At 50.6% G+C, this 26,751-nt stretch overlaps 4 protein-coding genes across 5 annotated transcripts; 3 read left to right on the top strand and 1 right to left on the bottom strand.

Moving 5' to 3' along the window:
• Window positions 1–600: 600 nt before the first annotated feature.
• Window positions 601–1,681, top strand: LOC120689656 (NADPH-dependent aldehyde reductase-like protein, chloroplastic). The gene has a single exon (XM_039972017.1). It carries the CDS (start codon window positions 729–731, stop codon window positions 1,509–1,511), a length of 783 nt encoding a protein of 260 aa, XP_039827951.1. The 5' UTR covers window positions 601–728; the 3' UTR covers window positions 1,512–1,681.
• Window positions 1,682–4,838: 3,157 nt separating this feature from the next.
• Window positions 4,839–13,739, top strand: LOC120689653 (plant intracellular Ras-group-related LRR protein 8-like). 2 transcript variants are annotated; one of them, XM_039972014.1, is made up of 11 exons: window positions 4,841–5,084; window positions 5,180–5,274; window positions 5,703–5,730; window positions 5,939–6,075; window positions 6,486–6,596; window positions 6,669–6,769; window positions 11,129–11,266; window positions 12,112–12,160; window positions 12,377–12,442; window positions 13,121–13,240; window positions 13,434–13,739. In XM_039972014.1, the coding sequence occupies exons 1-11, from the start codon at window positions 4,928–4,930 to the stop codon at window positions 13,554–13,556; spliced, it is 1,125 nt and encodes a 374-aa protein (XP_039827948.1). In that variant the 5' UTR covers window positions 4,841–4,927; the 3' UTR covers window positions 13,557–13,739. The 2 variants fall into 2 exon arrangements, with proteins under 2 accessions (XP_039827949.1, XP_039827948.1); XM_039972015.1 differs by lacking the exon at window positions 11,129–11,266 and having other exon boundaries at window positions 4,839–5,084; window positions 13,434–13,722.
• On the bottom strand, window positions 13,644–14,677 carry LOC120689655 (NADPH-dependent aldehyde reductase-like protein, chloroplastic). The gene has a single exon (XM_039972016.1). It carries the CDS (start codon window positions 14,599–14,601, stop codon window positions 13,825–13,827), a length of 777 nt encoding a protein of 258 aa, XP_039827950.1. The 5' UTR covers window positions 14,602–14,677; the 3' UTR covers window positions 13,644–13,824.
• A 1,282-nt stretch (window positions 14,678–15,959) lies between these two features.
• On the top strand, window positions 15,960–18,236 carry LOC120689652. Its single transcript, XM_039972013.1, has one exon. It carries the CDS (start codon window positions 16,010–16,012, stop codon window positions 17,924–17,926), a length of 1,917 nt encoding a protein of 638 aa, XP_039827947.1. The 5' UTR covers window positions 15,960–16,009; the 3' UTR covers window positions 17,927–18,236.
• The last annotated feature ends 8,515 nt before the right edge of the window (window positions 18,237–26,751 follow it).

Raw genomic sequence — 26,751 nt, 5'->3', positions numbered from 1 at the left:
TCCCACCCTCCCGCCCGTCCGGTAGCATCATCGCTGCCGACCTCGCCACCCACAACCCACCACAACCGCCAATCTGTCAGCCTCCCCGACCACCCCTTTAGACCCAATAGACATAGAGCCCCCAACCCGAAACCCCGAATCCGTCACCGCCGGAGAAGGAGGTAGCTGGAGTTGATACATCACCGAAGAAGAAGAGGTGTTTTGATTTGTTACTTTTTTGGCTTGATTTGGTACTTCCTTGGCTTATGTGTTACAAATCGGGAGGGCTCTCCCGATAGGCTAAAATTGAGAGCCCTCTCGATTTAGTTTTTATTATCCTGAATTCCATCACTTTGGTTAACGAGGAACGTGTTCACTCGCAGAAAATCCTAACCCGCCATGTATCCTCACCTCGTGCGTCACCAACCTGCTGTCTACAGTCTCAACCACCGTAACCCAGATGCCACTAGTAGTCATCTCAGGAAAGACAACTATGGAGCGCGTCGAAGCAGTAACCTAGATCGACCGAGTCAACGAGACGACACATGATGTCACACCCTATGTCACGTTCCACCGTTCCGCGCGTACCTAGTAGACCATATAAATCCACGGCCATCTCGTCGCAGCGTGGTGCACGGCAAAATCGAGCCGACACAAAAGCAGACACGAGCACAAGTGACAGGGCCAATTTGCCAGTTGCCTGCGTGACACCGCGAGGGGGTTCAAGCCAAGCCAGCAACCAGGGAGCCATGGCACTCGCAGGCGCTGGGAACACGTCGCCGCTCCCGCTCGCCGGCCGCGTCGCGCTCGTCACCGGCGGCTCCCGCGGGATCGGCCGCGAGGTGTCCTCCCAGCTCGCCGCGCTCGGCGCGCGCGTCGTGATCAACTACGCGTCCAACTCCGCGAGGGCCGACGAGCTCGTCGCGGAGCTCGCCTCCCGCGGCCACGGAGCCGTGGCCATCCGCGCCGACGTGTCGGACCCGGCCGCCGTGAGCGCCCTCTTCGACCGAGCCGAGGAGGCGTTCGGGTCCCCGCCGCACATCGTGGTGGCCTGCGCGGGCCTCCTCAACGCCAAGTACCCGGCGCTCGCGGACACCGCCGTCGAGGACTTCGACGCCATGTTCGCGGTGAACGTGCGCGGGACGTTCCTCGTGTGCCGCGAGGCGGCGAGCCGCATCCCAGCCAACAGCGGCGGCCGCATCGTCACGTTCTCGTCGTCCATCGTGGGCACGCTCCTGCCGGGCTACGCGGCGTACACGGCGACCAACGCCGCCGTGGAGGCCATGACGAGGATCCTGGCCAAGGAGGTGGCGGCCAAGGGGGTCACCGCGAACGTGGTCGCGCCGGGCCCCGTGCGCACCGAGCTATTCCTGGCCGGGAAGGACGAGGCGTTCCTGCGGCGGGTGGAGCAGCACTCCATGGGGCGCATCGCCGAGACCACGGACGTGGCGCCGGTGGTGGCGTTCCTGGCGAGCGACGCAGCGGCGTGGGTGAACGGCCAGGTCATCAGGGTCAATGGCGGCTTCGTCTAAGCGAGGAAGGTGTTCAAATTCCATTAAGAGGCGACACACTGACACCTACCGTGTGTCAAGAGCAGTGTAATAAGTTGATTTTTGTTCCACTTTTTTAATACTATGTAACTCCATCTAACCCTTTGTTTAGATGCCTTCAAAATTCCAAAACTTTACAAGATTCCCCATCACATCGAATCTTTGAACGTATGCATGAAGTATTAAATATAGCTAAATAAAATAGCTAATTACACAATTTGTCTATAATTTACGAGACGAATCTTTTGAATCTAGTTAACCCATAGTATGACAATAATTAACAAATACAAACGAAAATGTTACAGTGTTTTACAACCAAAAATTTATACATCTAAACAAGGGCTAAGGTGTTTTCATGTCAAGTCTGAGCGAGTGAGCGGTTTGCTGCTAATATCAAAATTCCAGTGCATACGACTTCCGGTATGCAGTTCCCGATTTATGTCTAGTGAATGCTAGTTACTATTATTAACTCTATAATGATCACGAATAATGAGTTTTTTTTTCCCGAACCAGCCAATAAGGATTAGACTGGCATGCTCTCTTACTCTCCTCCCTGTTTGGATATGGGAATAAAACAGGAACAACTGAGAGATTTAATTCATAGTTTAATATACTTTTATGAAGTAAATTGTTGGTATTTTTTGTTTTTAGGGGATTTCTGCCTGCCTTCGCTCTCCGATAGTTTCTATTCTACGTGCCTCGTGCACTGACCAGCTCTTCCTCCCTCGTAGCTTTTCCTTTTTCTTTTTTTGTTCTTTTTTCATGTGGACTGCTACCGCTAAACTTTCCAACCAGCATAATTTATTATCAGTGAAAAATGAAGTTTGCACCCTATGGGCAAAGTAGCAATAATGAAACCGGATCTTCTTTTTAATAGTTAGTGGGGGCTAAGAAAAACTCAACCCAATAATTTCATTCAAAGCAGAATTTACAAAATCAGGGAACTACCCCGTGGCAGTCGGCACAAAAAAAATAACAATAGCAACAATCTTGAAGCAAATTTACGATTTAGGCAAAATTTTGAATAATGCATACCAAAATCAATAGAATAAATCGTAGAATTTGATATTCTAAGATTAGAGCAGATTGCTGAAATGAAAATCAATAGGTGCCAGTTGCCAGTAGAATAAATCCGTTTGGATGTAGATATTTGAGCCCCTGGAATTGAATTGGTCCCAGTACCAAATCAGGCTAGTATTGGAAATGAACAAAAATACCACATCTGTTGTTTGGATGCAGATGAATTTTGTATCTGGAATCGAGAGACACATGGAATGCCAATTCCTGTTTGGATGCACACATCTAGAAATTCACTGTCTTCTTCCCCAATCCCCACTACAGCACCAGTAGAGAGGCAGAGCTCAACCCCGCCGGCGCCCTGGAGGAGCTCGACCCAGATGGAGGAGCCCGGCCATAGGGGAGCTCGACCCACCGGTCATGGAGGGGGGGGAGCTCGACCCCGCCGGCGCCCTGGAGGAGCTCGACCCAGATGGAGGAGCCCGGCCACGGGGGAGCTCGACCTGCCAGTCATGGAGGGGGGAAGCTCGACCCCGCCGGCGCCCTGGAGGAGCTTGACCTAGATGGAGGAGCCCGGCCATGGGGGAGCTCGACTCGCCGGTCATGGAGGAGCGAGCCGCCATGACTGCTCGCACGGGATAGGAACGAGCTCGGTCCCATCCCGGCCATGGAGGAGCTCGACCCCGGATGGAGGAGCCCGACCCTGGGGGAAATCGACCCCGCCGGCCTTGGAGGAGCAGCTTCCATGACCGCTCATGCCAGATAGGGAGGAGCTCGGTCCCAGCCCGGCCATGGGGAGCTTGAAAGGTCCTAATGAGCAAGCATCAGATGGGAGGAGGAAGAAGGGGGCGTCGGATGGGAGGAGGAAGAAGGGGTCACCGGCCATGGAGGAGCGCTCGCTGGATGGGGAAAACAGTGCCGTGCACATGGGGAAGGAGTCGCGCTCGTGGGGAAGAAGGGTCGCGGTCGTCTCCAATTCTGTAATATGGAGGGTGGGGGCTCTGTATTGTGTGCGACCGAATGCAGGTGCAGCCAATACCCCTTGGCATTGAAGATGATTTCCAATTCCAATACCTAAGCCATCCAAACAACGGTATTTGGTGCTATCCAATACCAATGCCAATTCCTAAGCCTCAATGTCTACATCCAAACGCAACCTTATGTTTCAACTTCCAACAGGCGAAACCAACCAAAGTGTCCAAAGGGAGGGGCCGAAGGGATAAGGTCGCGCTACAGTACAAAGGCGTCTCCTTCCAAGTGACTTCGAGGCGACTCCGTGGCCGGCGTCGATCTCGCTGGCTAGCCTCTCCTCTGCTTGCCTTTTAGGCACCGGAGGAGTTGGAGAGACAGCAGATCGACGCTCGGCGGTTGTAGTTCAGTAGATTTGAGGTAGGTATGTAGAATAGTGTAGTTGTCTAGAGGTTAAATAATCTGTGTTCTCCGGGTGATACTGTCCATGGCGGCTTCTCGCCCGATTTGGAGCTTGTTGAGGGTGTAGTCAGCGACGACGCCGTGGGATGTTGCTGCAGCATCTGTTGTTGGCGACTCCACCCTCTCTAGCTGGGACTTGGATAGGGTTCGCTGGGAGGGGCTTCCTCTGTGGCTTGCTTTCCTGGGTGGCGTCGACGAGGCGAAGGCGGCGGCGTCGCTGGGGAATGTTGTCTCCAGGCTTCTTCCTCGCTCCGGTGGCGCTTTTCTCCGGCGTCGGCGGTGAAGTCGTGGAGTTTTGAGCTGGAGGTCGAGACTGGAGCTTCTTCGCCTTGGTCAGGTGATGTTGCTGCTGGTCTCCTACTTCTTCAAGGGTACAGAGCATGCTTTAGGGTTGGTGGGCGGTGGCCGGCTTGATCTGAGCCAACCTTTCCTCGACGGCGACGGTGGTCATCTCTGGCGAGCTCATATCCAGGAGCTGGAAGAGGCGGGGCGCGGTCCCGGTCGATGGGCGACCGTCGATGTCATTTTCAACTTCGACTCCTCTCAAAGCCAGCGTCCGATGGGTCTTCTTCAGCTCAAGGGGGTGCTCGTCTTCCCCTCCGGTGGCGGTGGCCGGCGGCGAGGAGGGCGGCCAGAGGAGGTTTGCGGAAGATTCAGGAGCATATCTGTAATTTTTGTTTTGGTTGGGTCTCTCGCGAAGTTTGGTTGGGTCTCTCGCGAAGTTTGGTTGGTGTAGCTGTTTCTGTATCCTGTCCGTGCGTGTCTGTATCCGTATTTCCAGCTGTATATTTTTCTAAACTAGAAATACTGATGTTTATTATAAAAAAAAAGTGTCCAAAGGGAAGCTGAGCGCCCAAAACGGGGGAGAAGGGGACGGGGGCGGGGGCGGCAGTCAGGCTCTCAATCCTTCATCGACCGAAACAGAGTGTGGAGGGTCAGACCGACAGGCCATGGAGAGCTCGCCGCCCACCATCACCGTCCAGGTCAAGTTCGCCCGGCGGACCATCCCCGTGGAGGTACCGGCCGCCGCGACCACCGCGGAGCTGAAGCGCCTCCTCCAGCCGCTCACCAACGTCCTCCCCCGCGGCCAGAGGCTTGTCTGCAAAGGCACCGATCCCCAAACCCTTACTACCTACCTACTGAGGTCTGAGCGCGCCGATTATCTCCGGTGATTGCTAATACTCACTCCCTTGCGCTCGCAGGCAAAGTGCTCCAGGATGCCGCGAGCCTGAGCTCGATGCAGGTGGTAGACGGATCCAAGGTCATGCTCATCGCCTCGCTGGGTCTCCATCAGGGGGTACGGCATCAAACTTCTCGATCTGAAATAATCTGATTTCTGATGCTTAGAGTTGAATTCGTCGGAGTAGGGTGCAGTCCTTAAGCATGTGCGAAGGTTCGATTTTGGTCTGTGCTCACTGCTCAGGATTCCTAGCTGGGACTGGGAGCGGATCTGAAGTTTTTAGTTGTTTTTCTCGAGCATGAAGTTATTAGATGTTAAACTTGTATAGTACTATAATGTGTCACAGACCAAAGATAACTGCCTTTATTTCAACATTTTGATGCCTTTGCTGTTAATGTTGGGGATTCATGAAAGTAGTTGGGAAGTCACATATTCTACTATGAAAGGATTGCATTGCTGATAATGTAACAAGGGAGGAAATGGAAGCAGGGGACAAATGTTATGTATTTGACACGACCTACTTTTCTGTGCCTACTCTCAAATAGGATGGTCCCATCACAAAGAATAGCAGCAGCTCTGCACAGGGGCGGACCTAGTATTGATGCCCCCGTATTCCTAGGAATACCCTGCTGGCGGAAAAACAAGTGAAATATATGTATATATATAGATAATTTGGTATGTATACTCAGTATGCTTGAACCAAAATACTTCATTTAGGTTATTGCAGCTGGTCACATTTTTTTTAGGAATACCCTACTTAGAAATCCTAGGTCCGCCACTGGCTCTGCAACAAGTGTAACAAGAGCCTCAAATGTTAAGGAACGTCAAACACAAAAAGCAGAGGCAGTTGTTGGCAAAAGCCGAGCTGAGCGTTGGAAATTGACGGGTGTTGTTGCCCTGCATGATTGTGACTTGAAGGTATCTGATTACAACTTGTTTGATTCACTTTTATGACCCTGTGAATGCATTCTAGCATAGCATTATTGTGATTTTTAATGTTTTGGGTGATACCATATCTACAGACAGTCAACAAAAGTGCTCCCTGTATATTGGTTGCAAAGAAATATGTCTCATGCTTCATTACTGCCTTTGTACCAAACAGATCCTAGATGAAAATAGTCTAATAGCATACTTGCTTGAATTATTATGTAAATTGCTGCCCATGATTAGCAGTCTGACTTGTGATTCGATGCTACTATAGTACTGTTCCCTGAACCATTCATAATTCACTACTTCCAGCCTTATGGAGCTTCGAGATGTTAATTTTTTATTACCTTATATTCTCATAATAATTTATCATTTAAACATGTGGATGTTTTTCTGTATAGGCAGTGCCGGAAGAAGTCTGGGACTGTGCCCCCTCAGTACGGATATTAGATGCCAGCAACAACTGTATCAAGGAAATTCCGCATAAAATTGCTGCTCTTAAATCTTTAAATGTAAGTTCTCTTTCACACTGAATGCAAGGAACTATAATTGTAACTTATAAGTGATATAATTATATGTTGCAGAAATTGCTCCTAACTGCCAATGATGTAGATGATGAGAACATCAGCTGGGAAGGTCTATCATGCCTTCAAAAATTATTAAACCTGTCTTTAAGCCAGAACCGGTAGGTCAGATTCTGAAATTCTTGTCTTGTTATTTATCTGTGATGTTGCCAGTGGATATAAACAGCTTCTACAATAATGTTCTTGAAAATTATTTTTTCTCTTGATTCTCAGTGTTGCTTTGTAAAGAGGGGTAGAGGTAGACCTAAACTGACTTGGGACGAGTCGGTTAAGAGAGACCTTAAAGATTGGAATATCCCTGAGGAGGTAGTTTTGGATAGGAGCGCTTGGAGACTAGCTATCAACGTGCCTGAATCGTGATCTTTGTGTCTTTTGGGTTTCATCTCTAGTCTACCCCAACTCGCTTGGGATAAAAGGCTATGTTGTTGTTGTTGTTTGTTGTCTCAGTGTTTCTTTGACTTGCTCACTGTGAAATATTAACCTAGAGTCTGATAGATAATTACCCATGCTCATGCTTGCTTTTTCATGCCTAGTAGTAGTAGCAGCACTAGCATGTACTCAGTCAAGCCAGCCATTTAATTTTGGGCGGCAAAGACTATTGTGTATAGTAGCTGCTGCTAGTTGTAGTATGGTAACAGTAGATAGCTGTAGCATGTAATAGTCATGGCTGCATTGTACTATAGAGCCATGCTTTGTAAATTCTCACCTTGACCAATTGTGTCTATAAAAAGGAGAGCGGCTGCAGCTCACAAGATTAAGCAGCTCCACTTCGTGTGCTCTCCATGTGTCCCTCTTCTTCCTCTCATCTTCTTCATCTTCCACCTACAAGCAAGAGGGTGTTGTGTGTGTGAGGGAGTGCCAACAAGTGGTATTCAGAGCTTGAGTTGAGAGCCTGGTCCTAGTGGATGATTGCAGCCGCTTCATGTGGCTGCACCTCCTGTCGAGCAAGGATGAGGCGCCAGCGGCCATCAAGGAGTTACAGGCGCAGGTGGAGACGGAGACGGGGAAGAAGCTGCGCGTGCTGCGGACGGATCGCGGCGGCGAGTTCACCTCGGTCTAATTCGGCCTCTACTGCGCGGGACAAGGCGTGGAACGCCACCTCACGGTGCCATACTCGCCGCATCAGAATGGCGTCGTCGAGAGAAGGAACCAGACGGTGGTCGACATGGTTAGGTGCATGCTGAAGGCCAAGAAGGTGCCGGCGGCGTTCTGGGGCGAGGCGGTGAGCACGGCGGTGTTCATCCTGAACCGCACGCCCACCAAGAGTCTGAAGGGCACGACGCCATTCGAGGCTTGGCACGGGAGGAAGCCGGACGTGTCCTTCCTTAGGACATTCGGCTGTGTCGGGCACGTGAAGAAGACGAAGCCCAACCTCGCCAAGCTGGAAGACAGGAGCACTCCCATGGTGTTCCTAGGGTACGAGCACGGGAGTAAGGCTTACCGGCTCTATGACCCGGCCAGCGGCAAGGTGGTCGTGTCCCGCGACGTCGTCTTCGACGAGGCGGCGTGTTGGGGCTGGGAGTCCGGCGACGGAGAAGCAACGCCAGGCGGCCTGAGCAGCTCCTTCACCGTCGAGTACACGGTGTACTCCGGTGACAGGGGGCTGGCTCACGACGAAGGGGAAGCAACACCCTCGAGAGCGGCACAGGGGGCACCCTCGGGCGAGGCGCAGGGGGCACCCTCGAGAGCGGCACAGGGGGCACCTTCGAGAGCGGCACAAGGGACACCCTCGACAGCGGCGGCGAGTCCAGGCAGAGGATCCCCTGTTTTGGGCTCCCCTGTTTCAGAAACAGGGGAAGTCGCGCCGAGATTGCCCATGGGGCAGGGGACTCCGATCTCCGCCGCAACAAGCACCGCTTCGTCGATTCGCTTCGTCACGCCTCCACCGAGCGCCTTCCCCGAACATCGATGCCGATTACTCCGGCGAGCCTCTCCGATTTCGCGCGGTGGACGATCTCGTCGGCGACTCAAGTCCACCCGGGCAGGCGGCCCGGGAGCTGGACGATCTCGAGTTGCATCTTGGCTGTGCAGAGGAGCCACCAAGCTTCGCCGCAGCAGAGCAGGAGGTGTGCTGGCGGGCGGCGATGCTGGAAAAGATGGCGGCGGTGGAGGAGAATCGCACCTGGGAGCTGGTGGATCCGCCGGCACAGCCGGCCGATTGGGCTCAAGTGGGTGTTCAAGGTGAAGCGCAACGAGCGTGGCGAGGTGGTGCGGCACAAGGCGCGGCTGGTTGCCAAAGGATTCGTGCAGCGCGAGGGCATCGACTTCGAGGAAGTCTTTGCGCCAGTGGCACGCATGGAGTCCGTGCGCATGGTGCTGGCTCTGGCGGCGACGAGGAACTGGCGAGTCCATCATCTGGATGTGAAGTCGGCCTTCCTCAACGGCGAGCTGGAGGAGGAGCTGTACGTGCAGCAGCCGCCGGGGTTCGCAGTCCCAGGCGGCGAGCACAAGGTCCTTCGCCTGCGCAAGGCCCTGTACGGGCTGTGGCAAGCGCCGAGGGCTTGGAACTCCAAGCTGGACGCGACATTGGCGTCCCTCGGCTTCTCCAAGTGCGCCACCGAGCATGCGCTCTACGGCAAGTCCACGGAGCGCGGAAGTCTGATCGTCGGCGTGTACGTCGACGACCTGATCATCACCGGGTCGGAGCAGCGCGACATCGACGACTTCAAGCACGAGATGAAGGGTCGATTCCGCATGAGTGACCTCGGCCTGCTCACCTACTACCTCCGCATTGAGGTGGAGCAGGGGAGGGACGCGATCACGCTCCGCCAGAGCTCGTATGCTCGAAAGCTAGAGGAGCGGGGTGGTCTGAGCGGCTGCAAGCGGTGTCAGACACCCATGGATGAAAAGATCAAGCTCTCAAAGGAGAGCACGGCGGAGAAGGTCGATGCGACGCAGTACCGTAGCATCATTGGCGGGCTGCGCTACCTCACACACACTCGGCCGGACATTATGTTCGCCGTCGGCTATCTTGGTCGATTCTTGGAGGATCCGCGTGAGGACCACTCTGCCGCCGTCAAGAAGCTCCTCCGCTACGTGGCAGGGACCATTGGGTACGGCATCGTCTACCCAAGGCGGAGAGGGGCTGGGCTGGAGCTGACCGGGTTCAGTGACAGCGACATGGCCGGGGACGTCGATGGTCGAAAGAGCACGTCCGGAATTCTGTTCTTCCTCGACGGTTGCCCCATCTCCTGGCAGTCGTAGAAGCAAAGGGTGGTCGCGCTGAGCACATGTGAAGCCGAGTACATTGCAGCGGCAACGGCGTGCTGCCAGGGAGTTTGGCTCAGCAGGCTGCTGCAGGAGGTGATCAAGGAGAAGCCCTGCGCGCCTGTGCTCATGGTGGACAACAAGTCCGCCATTGCTTTGGCAAAGAACTATGTCCTCCATGACAGAAGCAAGCACATCGACACCAAGTTCCATTTCATCCGTGATTGTGTCGATGGAGGACAGATCAAGCTCGAGTATGTCGAGACCGCTCGATAGCTCGGGGACATCCTCACCAAGCTACTTGGGCGCATTCGACTCACAGAGTTGAGGACCAAGATTGGAGTGGAGGAGATCAAGCAAGAGTAGTGCAATTAGGGGAATGATTGATAGATAATTACCCATGCTCATGCTTGCTTTTTCATGCCTAGTAGTAGTAGTAGCACTAGCATGTACTCAGTCAAGCCAGCCATTTAATCTTGGGCGGCAAAGACTATTGTGTATAGTAGCTGCTGCTAGTTGCAGCATGGTAACAGTAGATAGTTGTAGCATGTAATAGTCATGACTGCATTGTACTATAGAGCCATGCCTTGTAAATTCTCACCTTGACCAATTGTGTCTATAAAGAGGAGAGCAGCTGTAGCTCACAAGATTAAGCAGCTCCACTTCGTGTGCTCTTCCTGTGTCCCTCTTCTTCCTCTCATCTTCTTCATCTTCCACCTGCAAGCAAGAGGGTGTTGTGTGTGTGAGGGAGTGCCAACAGAGTCAACCAATAGCCAACAGAAAGCTAGATATTAACCAACAACTGTCATATGTTGACAAAGAAGAGAGATTGCATATTAAATATTTATGGCTTGTAGTTTTTTTTGCTTGACATTTGTCATTCAATCCTGGATGTGGGAAAAATATCTCAATGGTTAATCTGGTGATGCTTGATTTCATTAACTTTGAGGTTAAATGGGAATATGGGATGATGGCAGCATAAAGGCTACCTTTTAAATTTGAATTGTCTACTGACTGATAAACTTCATGACCTCACATTTGTTTTCACCTATGAATTTGCCAACATCATTAATAAAGAATTGTCAGTTGACTCTCCTGCCACCAAGATGCATATATATGATCACCTACATACAAAAAGAGGATACCCCATGGTTTATCTCCTCATTGTTATCTAACATGATCTCCATCATGCATATTTTTGGCACACATGGTAACAAGATAGTGTGATTATTCACATTTTTTTTATCTTGCAGACTGGTTAGCTTGCCATCGACATTGGGCTCACTGACTTCTCTGCGCGAATTTCGTATTGCAAACAACAGGCTTGATAACTTACCTATCGAAATAGGATCGCTGAAGCATCTCCAGATTCTGATAGCAAATAACAATAGGTTGTCCTAGAACTCACCACTTGTTGGCTTGCAGCTCCTTACTAAGTTCTTCCACATTTTGACATGTTTATCTCGTACCATGTTTATTCTATCTACTGCTAAACAAATGCTTTGGATCGAGAAGCAATACAAGATTGCCGAGATGTGCGATCATCTGACTGGCATTGTTTGTCAAACATGATTGGCAACGTATGTTATGCAAACCACCTTTGTATGCAAACTATAGAAACTCCAATCTGGACCATCGGATCAACATCCAAGGGGCATGGGGGATGGTATAATTTTACAATCTGGACCCGCCCTTGGATTGGGTAATCACACTTTTGCAAATCCCCCCTCCCACCCCCCTGCGCCCCTCCCCTTGGATGTTGATCCGATGGCTTAGATTGGAGTTTCCATAGTTTGCATACGAAGGTGGTTTGCATAGCATACGTTGCCAACATGATTAGGGTTGAAATAACCATGTTTTGATAGAATGAGGATTAATCAATGTCCTGATTTTGATACCAATCTGATGGCAGCTGTTTTTGCTAGTACCCATTCTATTTTTAATGCAATTTTAGTTGTATTTGCACCGAGAACACATTTTTTTACAATGGAAAAAGGGGGAAAACAGGGTCAGCCTTTGATTTTTAGCACATTCTTAGCTAATGTACACATACCGGTAGGTTGTAACTGGTTGTATCATAGAGAAAAGTTGGTACAGGGAGAAGAGAACATTTTTTGCCCCAAAAATAAACTTTTTATAGCTTCTTACGGGAACTACATTAGTGATAAATTGTGGAGGAATTTAAACTTAAATTTATGGTGAATGTGACATTTGACTCATTTTCGCTTGCTGGCAGGATATCTGCATTGCCTTCATCTATAGGAGATTGTGAATCTCTCACCGAGGTATGTTCTTTCTAGTTTCTATCATATATTACATGTTCCTGCTTCATATGTTTTTCAGAAAACTATTTTGAACACATTTGTGTGGGTAAGACTTGGGGCTTAAAGACAACCCTTCCCCAGACCCCGCACAGTGCGGGAAGCCTACGGCACTGGATACGCCCTTTAACTATTTTGAGTTTGCATTGGCAGTATATATCACCCAAATCTTGAATTCAGGTTGACTTGTCATCAAATCTCTTAACTGAACTGCCAGAAGCCTTTGGGAAGCTTTATAATCTCAAGGTGTGTGACTTTAGCTATATGCAAAAAGCATTTACCTTTTAAGATATATCTCATCACTAACCTCAAATGAGGAGTTGAAGTAACTTAATGCATTATCTTAAGTTGATAATATTGCAAATGTCCCATTGTCAGATTGCAACAATGTTCACACCATAGAAGATACCACAACATATATACTCGTTGTCCAACTGCACAATGTCCATATCGCTGGTGCATAAATGAATATAGTGTTATTAACTTATTATTATTAGTCTAGTGGATAGCAGCTGCTCCACAAGATACATGAGATGCTAACTGGTGTGGATAGTTTCTGCATGAAATTTGTGGTGTAACTAGGCTGAAGGTTGAACATCTATTTTCTTTGTTTCTTAGTTTTTCATTCAAATAAATGGGTTTATGATTTGTCAGAATAACACAAATCTCTTGGATAGTTGGATACAATTATTTCATTACACCTACTAGCATTTATTGGTTTAGTTTTACTTTGCTGAAACATCTCTATGATGCTGCTTCTGCCTTTTGTATTATTCTTGTTGATGGAAATGTTTATTTCCTATGTATGTTTTATGCTTCAGATTTGTTTTTGTTTTGCTTGAATGATGACTTATTGTTTGTTATTGTTGCACTAAAGCGAGCATCGTGTAACATTCTTTATATGAAATACCTTTTTTTCAATAGGTTTTGCATCTAAGGAACAATGGTCTTACATCCCTGCCTTCGACATTATTTAAAAAGTGTATGCAGCTTATTACACTTGATCTCCATGGAACAGAAATCACAAATGATATTCTTCGGCAGGTACCATTTCCTTAAGAGTCATGTCTGCCCATCAGTATGCATGTCTAATACCATCATTTGTACTAGCGGTTTAGTAGCTACTTGCAGTTTTTCTGACTTTAACCCGTTTTGACAAGTGCACTAGTTTGGTAGTAGGCTCTGAAGACATTTTCTAGTGGTAACGTCAATTTCACCTGTTCCGATTTCCAAACAGGTGGAGGGGTGGGAGGAGTTCGACGAGCGTCAGCGGCAGAAACATCAGAAGCAGCTAGACTTCCGTGTAGGCTCATCTGGTGTGTTCGATGAAGGCGCCGATGATGATAACAGGCGTAGGTAGTAATTTATTGCCGGTTGCGAGCAAGATCATCTGCTCTGTATCTGGCTTTTGCCCCAGATAAACTGTACAACTCAGAACAGAGTTTTAGAGCTTGACATGAAAAACTTTGTTACTCACAGGATAGATGTTCCTAAGACCCAAAAAAAATACAGTGCCACATTACAAATGGTCTCTTTCAGCTCATACAGTGAACAAGCCAGGATCCTAGGGAACTCTTTGCCACATCCCAAACACAACACATCACTGTTGAACGCCTGGCAGCTGGCGCTCACGCGACGCCGCCGTTGACCCTGATTACCTGGCCGTTCACCCAGGACGAGGCATCGCTCGCCAGGAACGCCACCACGGGCGCGATGTCCGTCGTCTCGGCGATGCGCCCCATGGAACTCTTCGCCACCCTCTCTATGAAGGCCTCGTCCTTGCCCGCCAGGAACAGCTCCGTGCGCACGGGCCCCGGCGCCACCACGTTGGCCGTGATCCCCTTGGCCGCCACCTCCTTTGCCAGGATCCTCGTCATGGCCTCCACGGCGGCGTTGCTGGCCACGTACGCCCCGTACCCCGGCGGGAGCGCGGCGACCGTCGTGGACGAGAACGCCACGATGCGCCCGCCGCTGTGGGGCGGGATGCGCCGGGCGGCCTCCCGGCACACCAGGAACTTGCCGCGCGTGTTCACCGCGAACGTGGCGTCGAAGTCCTCGACGGCGGTGTCGGCCAGCGCCGGGTACTTGGGGTCCAGGATGCCCGCGCAGGCCACCACGACGTGGGGCGGGGACCCGAACGCCTCCTCGGCGCGGTCGAAGAGCGCGCGCACGGCGTCCGGGTCGGAGACGTCCGCGCGGACGGCCACGGCGCGGAGGCCCCGCGAGGCGAGCTCCGCGACGAGCTCGTCGGCCTTGGCCGGGTTGGCGGCGTAGTTGACCACGACGCGCGCGCCGAGCGCGGCGAGGTGGGACGACACCTCGCGGCCGATGCCCCTGGAGCCGCCCGTGACGAGTGCGACGCGGCCGTCGAGCGGGAGCGGCGCGGCGGCGGACGCTGCTGCCATGGCAAGCTGCTCAAATGACTTGGCTGCCGTCGTGGTCGGCGGCGAACGCTGTGATTTGCTTTGTGTGCCTAGTGTGTTTGTGTTGGGCGCGACCGCGCGAGCCGGCCCGGCCGGGGTTTATACTAGTACAAGGTGTGGCAGATGCGGACGTCACGGCTCTCGTCATAGGTAGCATGGAGGAGAATTGAAGAGTGACAAGTCTCGGTCCGTGGAAGCTGCGATCGTTTCCTTGTTAACAACACATGATCGCATGGGGAGGGATGGTTAGGTGGACACTGTCGTGTGATGACGAACATGATGAGAGTATAGAAGAGGCGAACTCAGGAGCTGGACGGTTGGTGAACAGTGAACACCGAACAGAGTAAAGTTCGCGGCCTTTTTCTAGTGGAAGTTGATTGGAAAGAGTTAAACAATAGACTCATAAAATATGTTGAATTAGCATAAATCTCTCATCCTCTAAACTTTTTTTGAGGCGAACTACGGCGGACCCATTAACAGGCCAGCCTAAACATATATTAAAATTGGAAAAAGGTACAAGAGAGGAGACAGGCCCCAACAGATGCGGCCAAGGAGGAAAATAAAGCCAGCAGCACAAGAGCCGATTGCATGATAGAAGACAGGAACAAGCACCAATTGTCTAAGTCTAGCTTAGCCGTAGCCGAGCGAGTTCTGAAATGCCAAAGCGTGAGATCCGTCGAAGCACAACAGCATTTGATTCCAGCATGGAATTGAACACCTTAGCATTGCGGCACTTCCAGAGATTCACAGATTGTTGAATTTGTTGTAAGAAAATGTTGAAATTTTGGAAAAACGAGATAAGATGGGAGAGCAAGCCATAAACAAATATCTCACCCCTCATAAATGGTTAAACTGTCCTATTCGAAATGCTAACATGATATTTACACATTTTTAAATTTATAAGTGAAAATAAAATAACATCTGCGGTGGAAAATTAATGTACTGTAATTATTGAACTAGATGGGTCTAATAGGTTGGAAGATTAACTTAATCATCAGGTCGACCTATGAGAATCAGGGAATGCAACTTTTTCCTTTTTTGTGATTAATCAGAGAACGAAAAAAAAATGAGAGGGATCTGAGAATGCAAATGACATAGAACTTCCGTCTTCCACCAACCTGCAGGCCCAACGCAGCCCATCGGATCCCCGAAGAGCAGGCCGAACTCCCGAAATCCCACGTCCACAGCCCACAACACAGTGAACAGGCCGGCGGCCGGCCGCGTGCCCAGTAAAAACAAAACAAAACGGAGTAACCTCCACGCCCCCTCCTCGCTCGCGTCCTGTCGGCGCTCCGCCTCCGCCCCCCATCTCCAGCCAGATCCCCTCCCCCCCCCCCCCCCCCCCCCCCCTCACTCCCACTCCCAATCCGAGCCCAGATCCGCGCGAGAAATGCTGGGGCGGGCGGCGGGGCTGTCGGCGCCGCGGTGGCGCGGCGGGTCGCTGGACCTGCGCGCCGCGCTGCGCTCGGGGGGCAACCTCCTCTTCGCGCTCTTCGTGGCGGCCGTGCTCGCCTTCACGCTCCTCGCCGCGGTCCACAGCCCCGACGACCCGCTCCTCCACCCGTCGTCGCACCAGCTCACCGACTTCCTCACCTCCGCCACCTCCACGTCCACCTTCCTCACCGACGACTCCGTGCTCCGCACCGGGGAGGACTTCAACGCTTCCTCATCCTCCTCCGGCGCCACCGCCGAGGCCGGCGTCGAAGCGGAAGTCAAGGAGACCGTCCCGTTCATCAAGCTCTCCGACGTCGCGTCCGAGGCCGAGAAGACAAAGCCCGTGGCTGAGCGGGCCGTCACCGTCGACACCGATGTCGGCACGGGCGAGGGGGCGGCAGCGGCGGAGGAGGAGACCCCTGTCACCGAGGCGGTCTCCTGCGACACGGAGGCGCCGGTGGATTGCACGGGGGACAGGGATCTCTTCAACCTGCTCATGCGCACGGCCATCGAGCAGTTCCCCGACCTCCACTTCTACCGCTTCGGCCGTCCCGTAGCGGTGCCGGATAGCCCCATGGAATGCGACCTCGCCTGGCGCTTCCGCCCCGCTGCTGATGCTATCGGCACCGGCCGGACCACATACTACAAGGACTACCGCCGCTTCACGCTCACCCGCGACATCAACACCTGCACCCTCGTTGTCAGCAGCGTGGGCGAATACCACTCGGGTGTAGGTGCCAAGCGAAATGGCAAGCGCAAAGGAAAGAAGGGGAAGAAGGGCAAGCGTGAGGCACCCGTCACCGACTTTGTGCCGGTCAAGATGCAGGTTAGGCTGGATGAGAATGCTGCCAACAATGAGGCTGCCGGGGCTGTGGCTGAGCCGGTGTTTGTTGTTGGTGAGGCTGTCAATGACAGCTTGCCAGTGGTCGCCTCTGAGAGTGATTTCAGCCGCGGAAGGTACCTCATTTACATGGGTGGCGGCGAGAGGTGCAAGAGCATGAACCACTTCATTTGGGGGTTCTTGTGTGCTCTAGGTGAGGCTCAATTCTTGAACCGGACTCTTGTAATGGACCTCAATGTCTGCCTCAATGCACGGTATACTTCGAGTGGCAAGGATGAAGAGAAAGATTTTAGGCTCTACTTCGATTTCGAGCACCTGAAGGAATCAGCATCAGTGATCGATCAGAGCCAGTTCTGGCAAGATTGGGGGAAGTGGCAGAAAAAGGATAAGCTGAAGAACTTCTATACCGAAGACATCAGGATGACCCCGATGAAACTCAGAGACGTCAAGGACACACTGATCATGAGGAAGTTTGGGAATGTTGAGCCGGATAACTACTGGTCACGTGTATGTGAAGGTGAGACTGAGGGAGTGATCAAACGCCCATGGCATTTCCTATGGAAGTCTCGTCGCTTGATGGAGATTGTATCTGCGATTGCCTCACGGATGAGCTGGGACTTCGATTCGGTCCACATTGTGAGAGGGGAGAAAGCACAGAACACACAATTATGGCCAAACCTTGATAGAGATACCTCTCCGGACAGTCTGCTTATGACACTCAATGACAAGGTTGGTGCTGGCCGCTATCTGTACATTGCTACCAATGAGCCCGACAAATCGTTCTTTGACCCACTTAAGGAAAAGTATAAAACACGCTTCCTGGATGATTTCAAGGACTTGTGGGATGAGAATAGCGAGTGGTTTACTGAAACCAAGGAGCTGAGCAATGGTAAGCCAGTGGAATTTGATGGGTACATGAGGGTTGCAGTTGATACTGAGGTGTTTCTGAGGGGGAAGAGGCATTTGGAGACATTCAACGACCTTACGCGTGATTGCAAGGATGGCGTGAATACATGCCCAGCTTCCTCCTGAACATCTGATTGGCTAAGGTGAGCTGATATTCTGAAATATTATGCATCACAGAATATTGCCAACATTGTTGTTGGTGTATCTTATGCACCTGCCTTGTTGTAGTTAGGTAGCCAGTATCAGCTTTTTTTAAACCACTATTGCTGATTTGTGTGTCCAGATTACAGTAGTCTGTTGAGTGCATTGGACTTGTGCTGAGACAACTAGTTGATGGTACCTGCAGATGTGCTTTGTATCTCTTCTATACGGCTCATCAATTTTTCTCATGAAGACCATGTTACCCTCCATTCTCTAAATGTTACATGTTTTGGCATTTATTGTCTATAACTTAAATCCAATTCAGCGCACCTGTTTTGAAAACGATCAGTACGCAATAGTATCTGAGGATTCATACCAGTTCTTTTAGACAATGTGACTAATATCCATTAAGAGCATCTCCAAGAGTCCACCTAAATTTGGTTTCCTACTTTCTCATATAGGATGCCATCCTAAATAATTATCCTTCCTAAATCTTTATCTCCCACAGCAGCTCTTTGTAGACAATGCGACTAATAGTATCAATTAAGAGCATCACCAGAGTCCACCTAAATTTGCTCTCCTACTTTCTCATATTGGATGCCATCCTTCCTAAATCTCTCTCCTGCAGCAGTTAGGGGTCAGCCAGGTAATCCTAGATTTGAGAGGGAGGGGGTGATTTAGGATGTCATCAAATATAGGAGTTAATTTAGAGGGGCCGTTGGAGGGTGTTTTTTCTCCTGGAATCTTGAAATTTGACAATAGGAGGTTTAATACGGGGACTCTTGGTGATGCTCTCACCCTTTTCTTTTAGGTGAGTGCATAATGTATTTCTATGTGTTTCTTGTAGGGGCTGAAAACCAGGAAACCTTTCTTGCCCATGTTGGATTGCTCCTTTCTTGGCAGCTTTCTATTAGCTCTAACCTCCAGGCGATGCATACGTGCCAGTGTCATCCGGTTGTCGTGTGCGTCGATCGCGTGGGTGTGGGTCGCCGTTGCGGCTGTTCGATCGTGGTGCCGAGTGTGAGAGGCCAGACTAACAGACCACGGCCTGAACATACAGTCCTTCAGATTCAGCGCTAGGACTCTGAAAACGCTGCCCCATCGCTGCACTAACACCAGGTGGTCATCGTGTTCGTGTGCGTGCTCATAGCTTGCATTGCTCCGAATTATCGCGTCGTACCGGAATATGGGAGGAATCTATCCAAGCTATGGTTGCACTGCGAGCACGAGGAGTATCTGGTTTTGGGTGTGACGAAGCGGCAGCATTTTCTGACTTTGTATTGCTGAAATAACTTAAGGATCATGTGTACAGATCGAGGGCTTTAGAGCCTCTTGGACTCGAGCCATGACCGACGAGATTGCCGATGCACGCTGCTGGTGCTGGAACTAAAGGCTCCACGGTCTGGTCCAGACGCGCGCGCCAGGAAACGAACTGTCACCCGTGCGTGGCGCCGCTTGACCCGCTCCTCTGCGCGAAGGACGAGCACAGCAGACGCTGTGGCTAGCTTGCAAATGGGGTGGAATCAAACCATACGACACCGATTCATTTATACGAGGGAAATTATTATTGTCTGCTCCACTCCAAACCGCCACTATCACGCACCAACTCAGCTCAAATATTTCAACTTATAATATAATAAATTATTAGTCAAACTATGATTACAACCTAATAAGAATTTATTCCAAAAAAAATTATAGTGTAGGTCTTGCCATACTGTTATGCACATAGTAGCTGCAGTCATACTGAGTCATTTCTAAAAAAATTCAGTCAATTTTGTTAAAATTTAATTGTGTGAATGCAAGGTTTTATTTTCGGGGTCCAGCTCTTGATATGAGATCTATGTATAGTCCTAGCCACACTACTTTACACAGAGTAGCTGCTAGTCATATTGAGTCGTTCAACAAATTTCAACCAATTTTGATGAATTTTTTTAGTGTGAGCGCATGGTTTTATTTTCAGAATCCGGCTCTTGACATGGGGCCCACATGAAGGTCTAACCACACTGCTTTGCACAGAGTAGCTGCCAATTATATTAAGTCATCTACAATAATTTTCAGTTAATTTCAATAAAATTTTATGGTGCGAACGCGTGATTTTAAATTTTAGGATTCAACTCTTAATGCCGAACCGATTTTTATATTATTGTCATAGTTTTGCACAAAGTATTCCTTTTAATTTATCCCAATCTACTCCAATCCGTATTTATATCGAACCCGCTTCATCCCAATCTATTATCTAATACAATCCCACTTTAACCCACACACACTCCACGTCAAAACTCAATTAGTAAGGGTAGCTGTGGCACGTGCCTCCACCGCAGGGGGGAGGGGGGGTGGAGGGTTCGGTTGGCCATTTGCTCGAAATGATGGACGAGACCAGCAGCAGCACGAATTAATTAAGGCTGCGTGGCATGTGCTCCTGTGCACGCGAGTATAATGGCAGCGGCAGTGGCACCATGCGCGTGCGGCCCACAGCCCAAATCCCAACCCAACCGAAGAATCGCCCACATCCGGACCGGAACGAAAGCGCCCGCACGACGCGACGGAACGGCTTTGGGCGTGATCACGGTGGCGTAGAGGGCGGAAGTCGTAGCATCCGATCGAGTGCGATGCGCGCGGGCGTGGTGGACGGACGGGCCGGCGGCCTCTATTATGAAAGGGTCAAGGAAAAATCCGCTTTAATCTATGGCAACCCCCACCATGCTGGCCACATACTATCCACATGCTGCTGACCAGCTGGAAAGACTTGCATTGAGAGGCGGTTGTAGTGCCATGTTGTTATGTTTACCCTACCGCGTCGGTGCGTTCGTCGGATCGACACTATACCACAGGCTCGCTACACCGACGGATCATCTGTCGGTAAAAACCGTTGTACCGACGGACTATTAGTTGATATAAATATATGCCGACACCATACATATACCGTTATAAGTGGCGTCGGTACAAGTTTTGCCAACGGACGTTGTTTTACCGACCGATCGTTCGACGCTCTACTTTATGTGAATTAAAAAAAATAAAAGTTGATATATACAAATGTCACATTGAGCTTCAATGATTCATTAGTCATGAAAGTTTGATTCGTCAAAGACACAACTATATGCCTACAGATTTGTGGTCAAATCTAAGCAAATACAACAAAAGAAATCTTAGCCAATAGTCACTGGCACACAATTACAAGAGCACTTTGCGTGTACCCAGTATTACACAGACTGAATCAGACTATCAGTAAATCTTTACTACAGAAAAGTAAATCTTGCTGTAGTAATTCAAAAATCACAAGAACACACAAAAGAATACATGCACAAAGCTGAACCACCGCGGTCCTGAAGATGAACGAACAGATCAGCGAGGTCCCTGACCGCTGATGCAGCGCAGCTGGCCTCCGGCCATGGCGCGGGCACCTGGGCCCACGGAGCCAACCCCGGCCGCCGGCGTGGCCCCAGCCCGTGGCTCAGCGCAACCCTCCTGCTGCCGGCCGCCGACGCGGGTGCAGGCCCCCGTCCGCTCGCTCCCGGCGCGGTGTGGGCTGCTGGCCGCGGTCGCGAGGCTGGCCGTCGGCGCGGGCGCGGGCCCTTGGCCGCCATCTCCCGGCGCGACCCCCCGGCCGTCGGGTCCAGGTACCGGCGTGGACCCCCGGCCGCCGGCTCCCAGCGCGGGCGCTCCCTTGGCCGCTGGCTCCCAGCGCGATGCCCGGGTCCCCGGCCACCGGCTCCCGGTGCGGGCCGCCGGCAAGCTCCAGGGAAGGGCACGGAGTCCTCCCTCTCTCTGTGTGGGTGTGGGCGTATGAGAGGATAGGGAGGAGGGATGAGAAAACTAGGGTTAAAATTTTGACCCAATCTTTTTATACTCTGGTCGGGAGAATGTGAGCCGTTCATCTTGATGAACGGTCACGGGTGGCTGGACTGATTTGGTCAGCCCATTAAACATTAGATTGGGTTCCACTGCACATATACTGACGGATGGTTCGATGCAAATGCTAAGTATTACCGACAGATAGTTCGACGGTATATGTGAATACAAATACCGACTGACAGTCGGTCGGTAAAACTTGAATTACCGACTGAAGGTTTGTTACTGACTTTTACCGACTGACTATTCGTCGCTAATCTTCTATTTTTCCCGACCAACATCTGTTGGGATTTTGGGGCTGTGGTATAGTGCGACCTCACCCACCACTCACCGTTCTATTATACTTCCTCCATTCTCTTTCGATGATTTCTATTTCCAAAATGGAATTATCCTTTTTCAATTGTATAGTTGTTGAAGTGGACTGCAGGTGGAGTTGCGGTTGATCCAATGAGCAGGTCATGACTCACGATTACCAGTCGTCTGTCATCTTCGTCATCGTCGTCGTCATCATCATCCCAGCCCGGACGTTTCTGCGGGCGCCGACCGCGACGCGCGAACAAGCTACCCGCCGCACGGGTGGAGTGGACACTCGAATGAATGGGGGGTTGGGTTTGGAGCGCCGTCCGCGCCAAGAAAGAAAGCTCCCGGCAGCTAGCTAGCGCGCAAGTGCATGGGTCCTGAGATTAGACGGAGACAGGAGGCCGGCAGGGAGGATCGGCAGGATCGGACGTGCACGTCGGCGCGGCGGTAGCCACGAATCGAGGGAGGGGTTACTACACATCATGCTGCTGGACCTGGAACCAAAATGGACTTTTATGCAAGGTTCAATGGCTAGCCCGACAGGGGAGGAGTCAGGGGACTTTTGTCCCGATTGGAGCCACCATCCGGGATGAATAGTGCCCTTTCATCCCGGTTGGTGGCTCCGATCGGGACTTGGGCCTTTTGTCCCGATTAGAACCACCAACCGGGACAAAAGAAGTGCATCTGTCCGGGGTGTAGCCAATGACCGGGATGAAACACTCCTACCTATCTATTTTATCTCTCCCCCCTCTCTGCCCACAGTCCACACCATCCATTAATTTCATGCCTTATCTTCTTCCCTCCCCTCTCCTCTCCCTCTCCTCCCTCTCTTTTCTTCCTCTAGCTTGAGGTCGATCTGCGCAAGGCGGCGGCGGCGGCAGTGGCGGAGGACGAAAAAAAATCGAGGTATGGCAAGGTTGAATTGTCAAAAGATTAAGATTCAAGTTAAAAGTAGTATGTAATACATTTCAAAATGTAATGATCGACCAAGCATGGAGCTTAATTAGAGGTACAGAACATATAGAGAGATGATCTAACATCCACTCACTTAGAATGGTAGCATCAATTCATCAAAGCAAAAAAGAAAACAAATGAATGAAAACTGAAAAGTAATTATTCAAATTGCACTTTATGTACCTTTCGTATTAGACCTTGCATTTTTCCATTCCGATCCATAATTCCTCTTCAGTTTTCACTGGTTCAATCGCTGGCCGCCGCGGCCGTGAGCTCGTGGCACAAGTCTGCACTGCTCTCGGCAGCTTGCGCCCTCGCCAGACGCGGAAACAAGCACAGCTTGCTGCCATCGCACACTCGCCAGATGTGGCGGCGCCGCTGCACGCCGCCGGACGCCCAGAGACCCGCGCAGCCTCGTTGTTTCTTGTTGTTTCTTCTTCGATTGGCAATCCCTCGTGTTGAGTTTTTTTTCGGATGCCTCCGAAGAGACTCGTGTTGAGTTGCAGCGTCGTGTGGAACTCGATGGGGGAATATTGATGGACGGAGCCAGCCCATTAAACAAAAAAGAGCCCATCCGTCTGTCCAGTTCAGCACACATAACGGTTCACATGGCCCAATACTGTTTTTCTTCCTCCCTGCACCCTCTTTCTCTGCTCAGAACGTTCGAGTCGGAGCTCTCATGGCTGCCGGCGACAAAACAGTCAAAGACCTGGGGTACTTGTCAAAAAATCAAGGTATGGCGAGCGCCATAGTCCGCCATAACAGGCCCTCCGCCCCTGGGCGGCGGCGTAGGGCCGCGGCGCCGCTGCTAGCAACGGCCGTGGCCCGTGACACTGGGACGACACGGCGGCGCGGGACCCGGCGAGCAGCGCCCGGCGGCCATGGCGCTGGGCCGCGGCGAGCTGAGGAGGCGGCGCTGGGCTACGGCAAGCGTTCCTCTTTTTTATTCTTTTGTTTCTTCAATGATTTGGGAATGAAATTATGTGAATGATTTGGGGTAGACTATATGCATAATTTGTTTGTGGATTTCGATTGTGATTGGTTTCGTGAATGATTTTATCACTGAGAATAAAGGGTTTGGAAAAGTGGGAGCCGGCATGTGAGCGAGCCGCAGGCGAGGTCGGGGCTAGGAGATTTTTTTATTTTGGAAAAATATCTTTTGTCCCGGGTCGGAAGGTGCCGGGACAAATGGACATAGCTCATTAGTCCCGGATGCTCAATCCCGGTTGAAAAATCGGGATAAAAGCCTGTTGGCAACCGGGACTAAAGCGCTATTCTGTAGTAGTGGGTATGGAGATAGAGCGGATGAACACTAATTCAGTCGCACTAAACTAGCTCACTTGTTAAAAAATGGAAGGAATACTTTGTAGCATTTTTGTGAGGACTACTTCCAGGGAATTTTTTTGGCAACTTTGTCCGAACAGATCGTTATCAGATTCAGATTTTGCTTGTCCACACCCTGGAGCTACGTTTTGGATTTTTTTTCTTTTCTCTTCGCCGGAGACGGCAGACCACTACTACAAAAATCTTTTCCGAGGCGGTATTTCTCTGAAACCACGTTGAGCCATGTCGCCTTTTTTTATTTCAGCCGTTCGATCCTAAGTACAAACTACATCGCCATCCGTACCAATGGTCTTGCGTTTCCTCTCAATTTCACTTTAGTTTCACTTCATTTATTAGAAAAACCATAAATCGCACTACTCAACATCAATCGCACCACTCAAACGTCATCAATTTCACTTCAGTTATCAGCCTCCAACAAGTCTTATAGCCCTTCTCGCCTAAGGCCGTTAGACCGGATGGTCGAAGCGCGCCGGCGGCACCCGCGCAGCCAGAGTTCGAGCCCTAGTCGGCGCACTTTTGGCGGAGTTTTCGGGAATTTCCCTTGCGGGGTAAAAAAAATCCCCCTCACCGTGCTCGGCCCGCAAGGGTCATGGCCCAAGTGGGCATGGCCGGGGTTCGGGGGTTTTCTCGGTCGGGCGCCAAAAGACTTCCTCTTAATGAAGAACGGGTGTGGGCTGTTTCCCCCCTCCCGGCTGATGTTTTTTTTATAGCCCTTCTCTCGATACCCCCCTCTTCGTTACATCTTTTCTTCGCATCCAAGCCCCAGCCATAGAGCCGAACATTTTTTTTTCCTATTCTGGGTGTGAGTAAATGCACCTAAAGTTTCATATTGACGCATTCCATTATTCATTGATTTCCACCATTATTCGTTGATTTCCACCACCTCCCTCCACCCACTTCTGCTACTATACATCTTCCAGTAACCAATGAGCCCAAGTAGTAGTAGTCAATCAATTCAAGAAATTCAACGGTAGTGCTCCTCAAATATATAAATGTTGCTCCCATGTTCTTAGTCACCTTATTTATTCTTGGATTAACAACTCTAGGCATCGTTCACTTCATTGACGTCGCTATTTTTCTCCATATATCTTGTGTGGTTTCCTCGGTGCTCCTCCTCCTCCACCTTCGCGCCCACGTCCGCTGCCTTGGCCCGCCGCCACAGCCAGCCCTCACCTACGCCGCGCGCGCCTCCTCCAAGTCATGCTCACCAGCGAGGTGTCCTCAGGCGATGTAGCCGTAGAGGAGGCCGCAACAACGCCCAAGACCGGCTGGCGCGTGCGCGTCATTTTATTTCTTATTTATCTTTGATAATGACATGAATTTAATATCAAAATCACTAACCGTTCTAACACCGGCCTAATTATTGGTCATTTTTATATTTGCACATATATTTTGGAGGAACTTCGTTTTTGCAGATTTTTGGCTTATTTTGGAGCATGAAATGACGAGGCTCGTGATCGAAAGCTAACACGGAGAAAGACGAAGCCCAAAGCCCAAAGGAAGGACCAAAGCCCATGTTGATTCGAAGCCCATTCATGCACATCCATCCTCCAAGAGAGCACAAAGGACCAAGATCACAAAGATGAGATCAAGATACTTCGGAATTAAGCAAAGCAAATGAAGATTTAAGGAAGGATTCCCAATCCTATCCTTTCCTCGAAGATATCACCAAGATAATAACGTCTAAAGGGGTGCAATCGTGAAGAACATAAACTCTAGAAGATGCGATGAGTCTACACGGGAAATATGAGACCGAAGCGGGCCCGAAAGAGGGTAGGCCGGCCGGCCTAGGCCCATGAGCCAGCCGGCCTAGCCCGTTTCTGAGGCGGTTCGGCCTCCCCTTCGACCGGTGGCTTCCTCGGCTCATAAATAGCTCGCACCTTATTCAACTCGGAGGATCCATCCACCCAGAACTCGATGAAAACCTAGGGCCAAGACCGGAGGGAGACGACGACCGCCGCAAGTCTTCGAAGTTGTCTAGGAGATGGCTTAGGCCAACCCTAGCCGCCATGACCTCCCTGCGTGGTTGTGTCATGATGGAGTTCATGAGCTAGCTGGAGTCGTCGATGGTATGTACTCGGTGGTGACGATCCAAACGAATCTATTATGTGAATAATGTCTTCATGTCATCCAATCTATTTAGCGATCAAGTATCTCCTGGGTTGACGCTTGAGAGTTTTTTTCTCTCTAGTTTTTTTTTTAAAAACTACCTTAGATAGAATTTCTATACCCAACACTCTCTCTTCAAAATTTTGTTTTAAGCCAAAAATTATAGGAAACACATAAACCTACTTCTAAAACCTTGTTAGCTCGGTTGCTTTGTCCTTTTCGATAAATAACCTTTCCATTGACAAAAACTTCAC

Source organism: Panicum virgatum, chromosome 9N, assembly GCF_016808335.1.
Source record: "Panicum virgatum strain AP13 chromosome 9N, P.virgatum_v5, whole genome shotgun sequence".
Classification (NCBI taxonomy): Eukaryota; Viridiplantae; Streptophyta; class Magnoliopsida; order Poales; family Poaceae; genus Panicum; species Panicum virgatum.
The sequence above is the reverse complement of the archived record's forward strand: the minus strand, read 5'-3'. Positions and strand labels throughout refer to the sequence as shown.

Excerpts from the sequence above, each read along its gene's own strand:
- LOC120689653 (XM_039972014.1), top strand. The coding sequence starts at position 4,928 with ATGGAGAGCTCGCCGCCCACCATCACCGTCCAGGTCAAGTTCGCCCGG. Across the intron at positions 5,085-5,179 it reads CCAGAGGCTTGTCTGCAAAG|GCAAAGTGCTCCAGGATGCC; the intron begins GCACCGATCCCC and ends TTGCGCTCGCAG. Across the intron at positions 11,267-12,111 it reads CTGATAGCAAATAACAATAG|GATATCTGCATTGCCTTCAT; the intron begins GTTGTCCTAGAA and ends GCTTGCTGGCAG.
- LOC120689652 (XM_039972013.1), top strand. The coding sequence starts at position 16,010 with ATGCTGGGGCGGGCGGCGGGGCTGTCGGCGCCGCGGTGGCGCGGCGGG.
- LOC120689656 (XM_039972017.1), top strand. The coding sequence starts at position 729 with ATGGCACTCGCAGGCGCTGGGAACACGTCGCCGCTCCCGCTCGCCGGC.
- LOC120689655 (XM_039972016.1), bottom strand. The coding sequence starts at position 14,601 with ATGGCAGCAGCGTCCGCCGCCGCGCCGCTCCCGCTCGACGGCCGCGTC.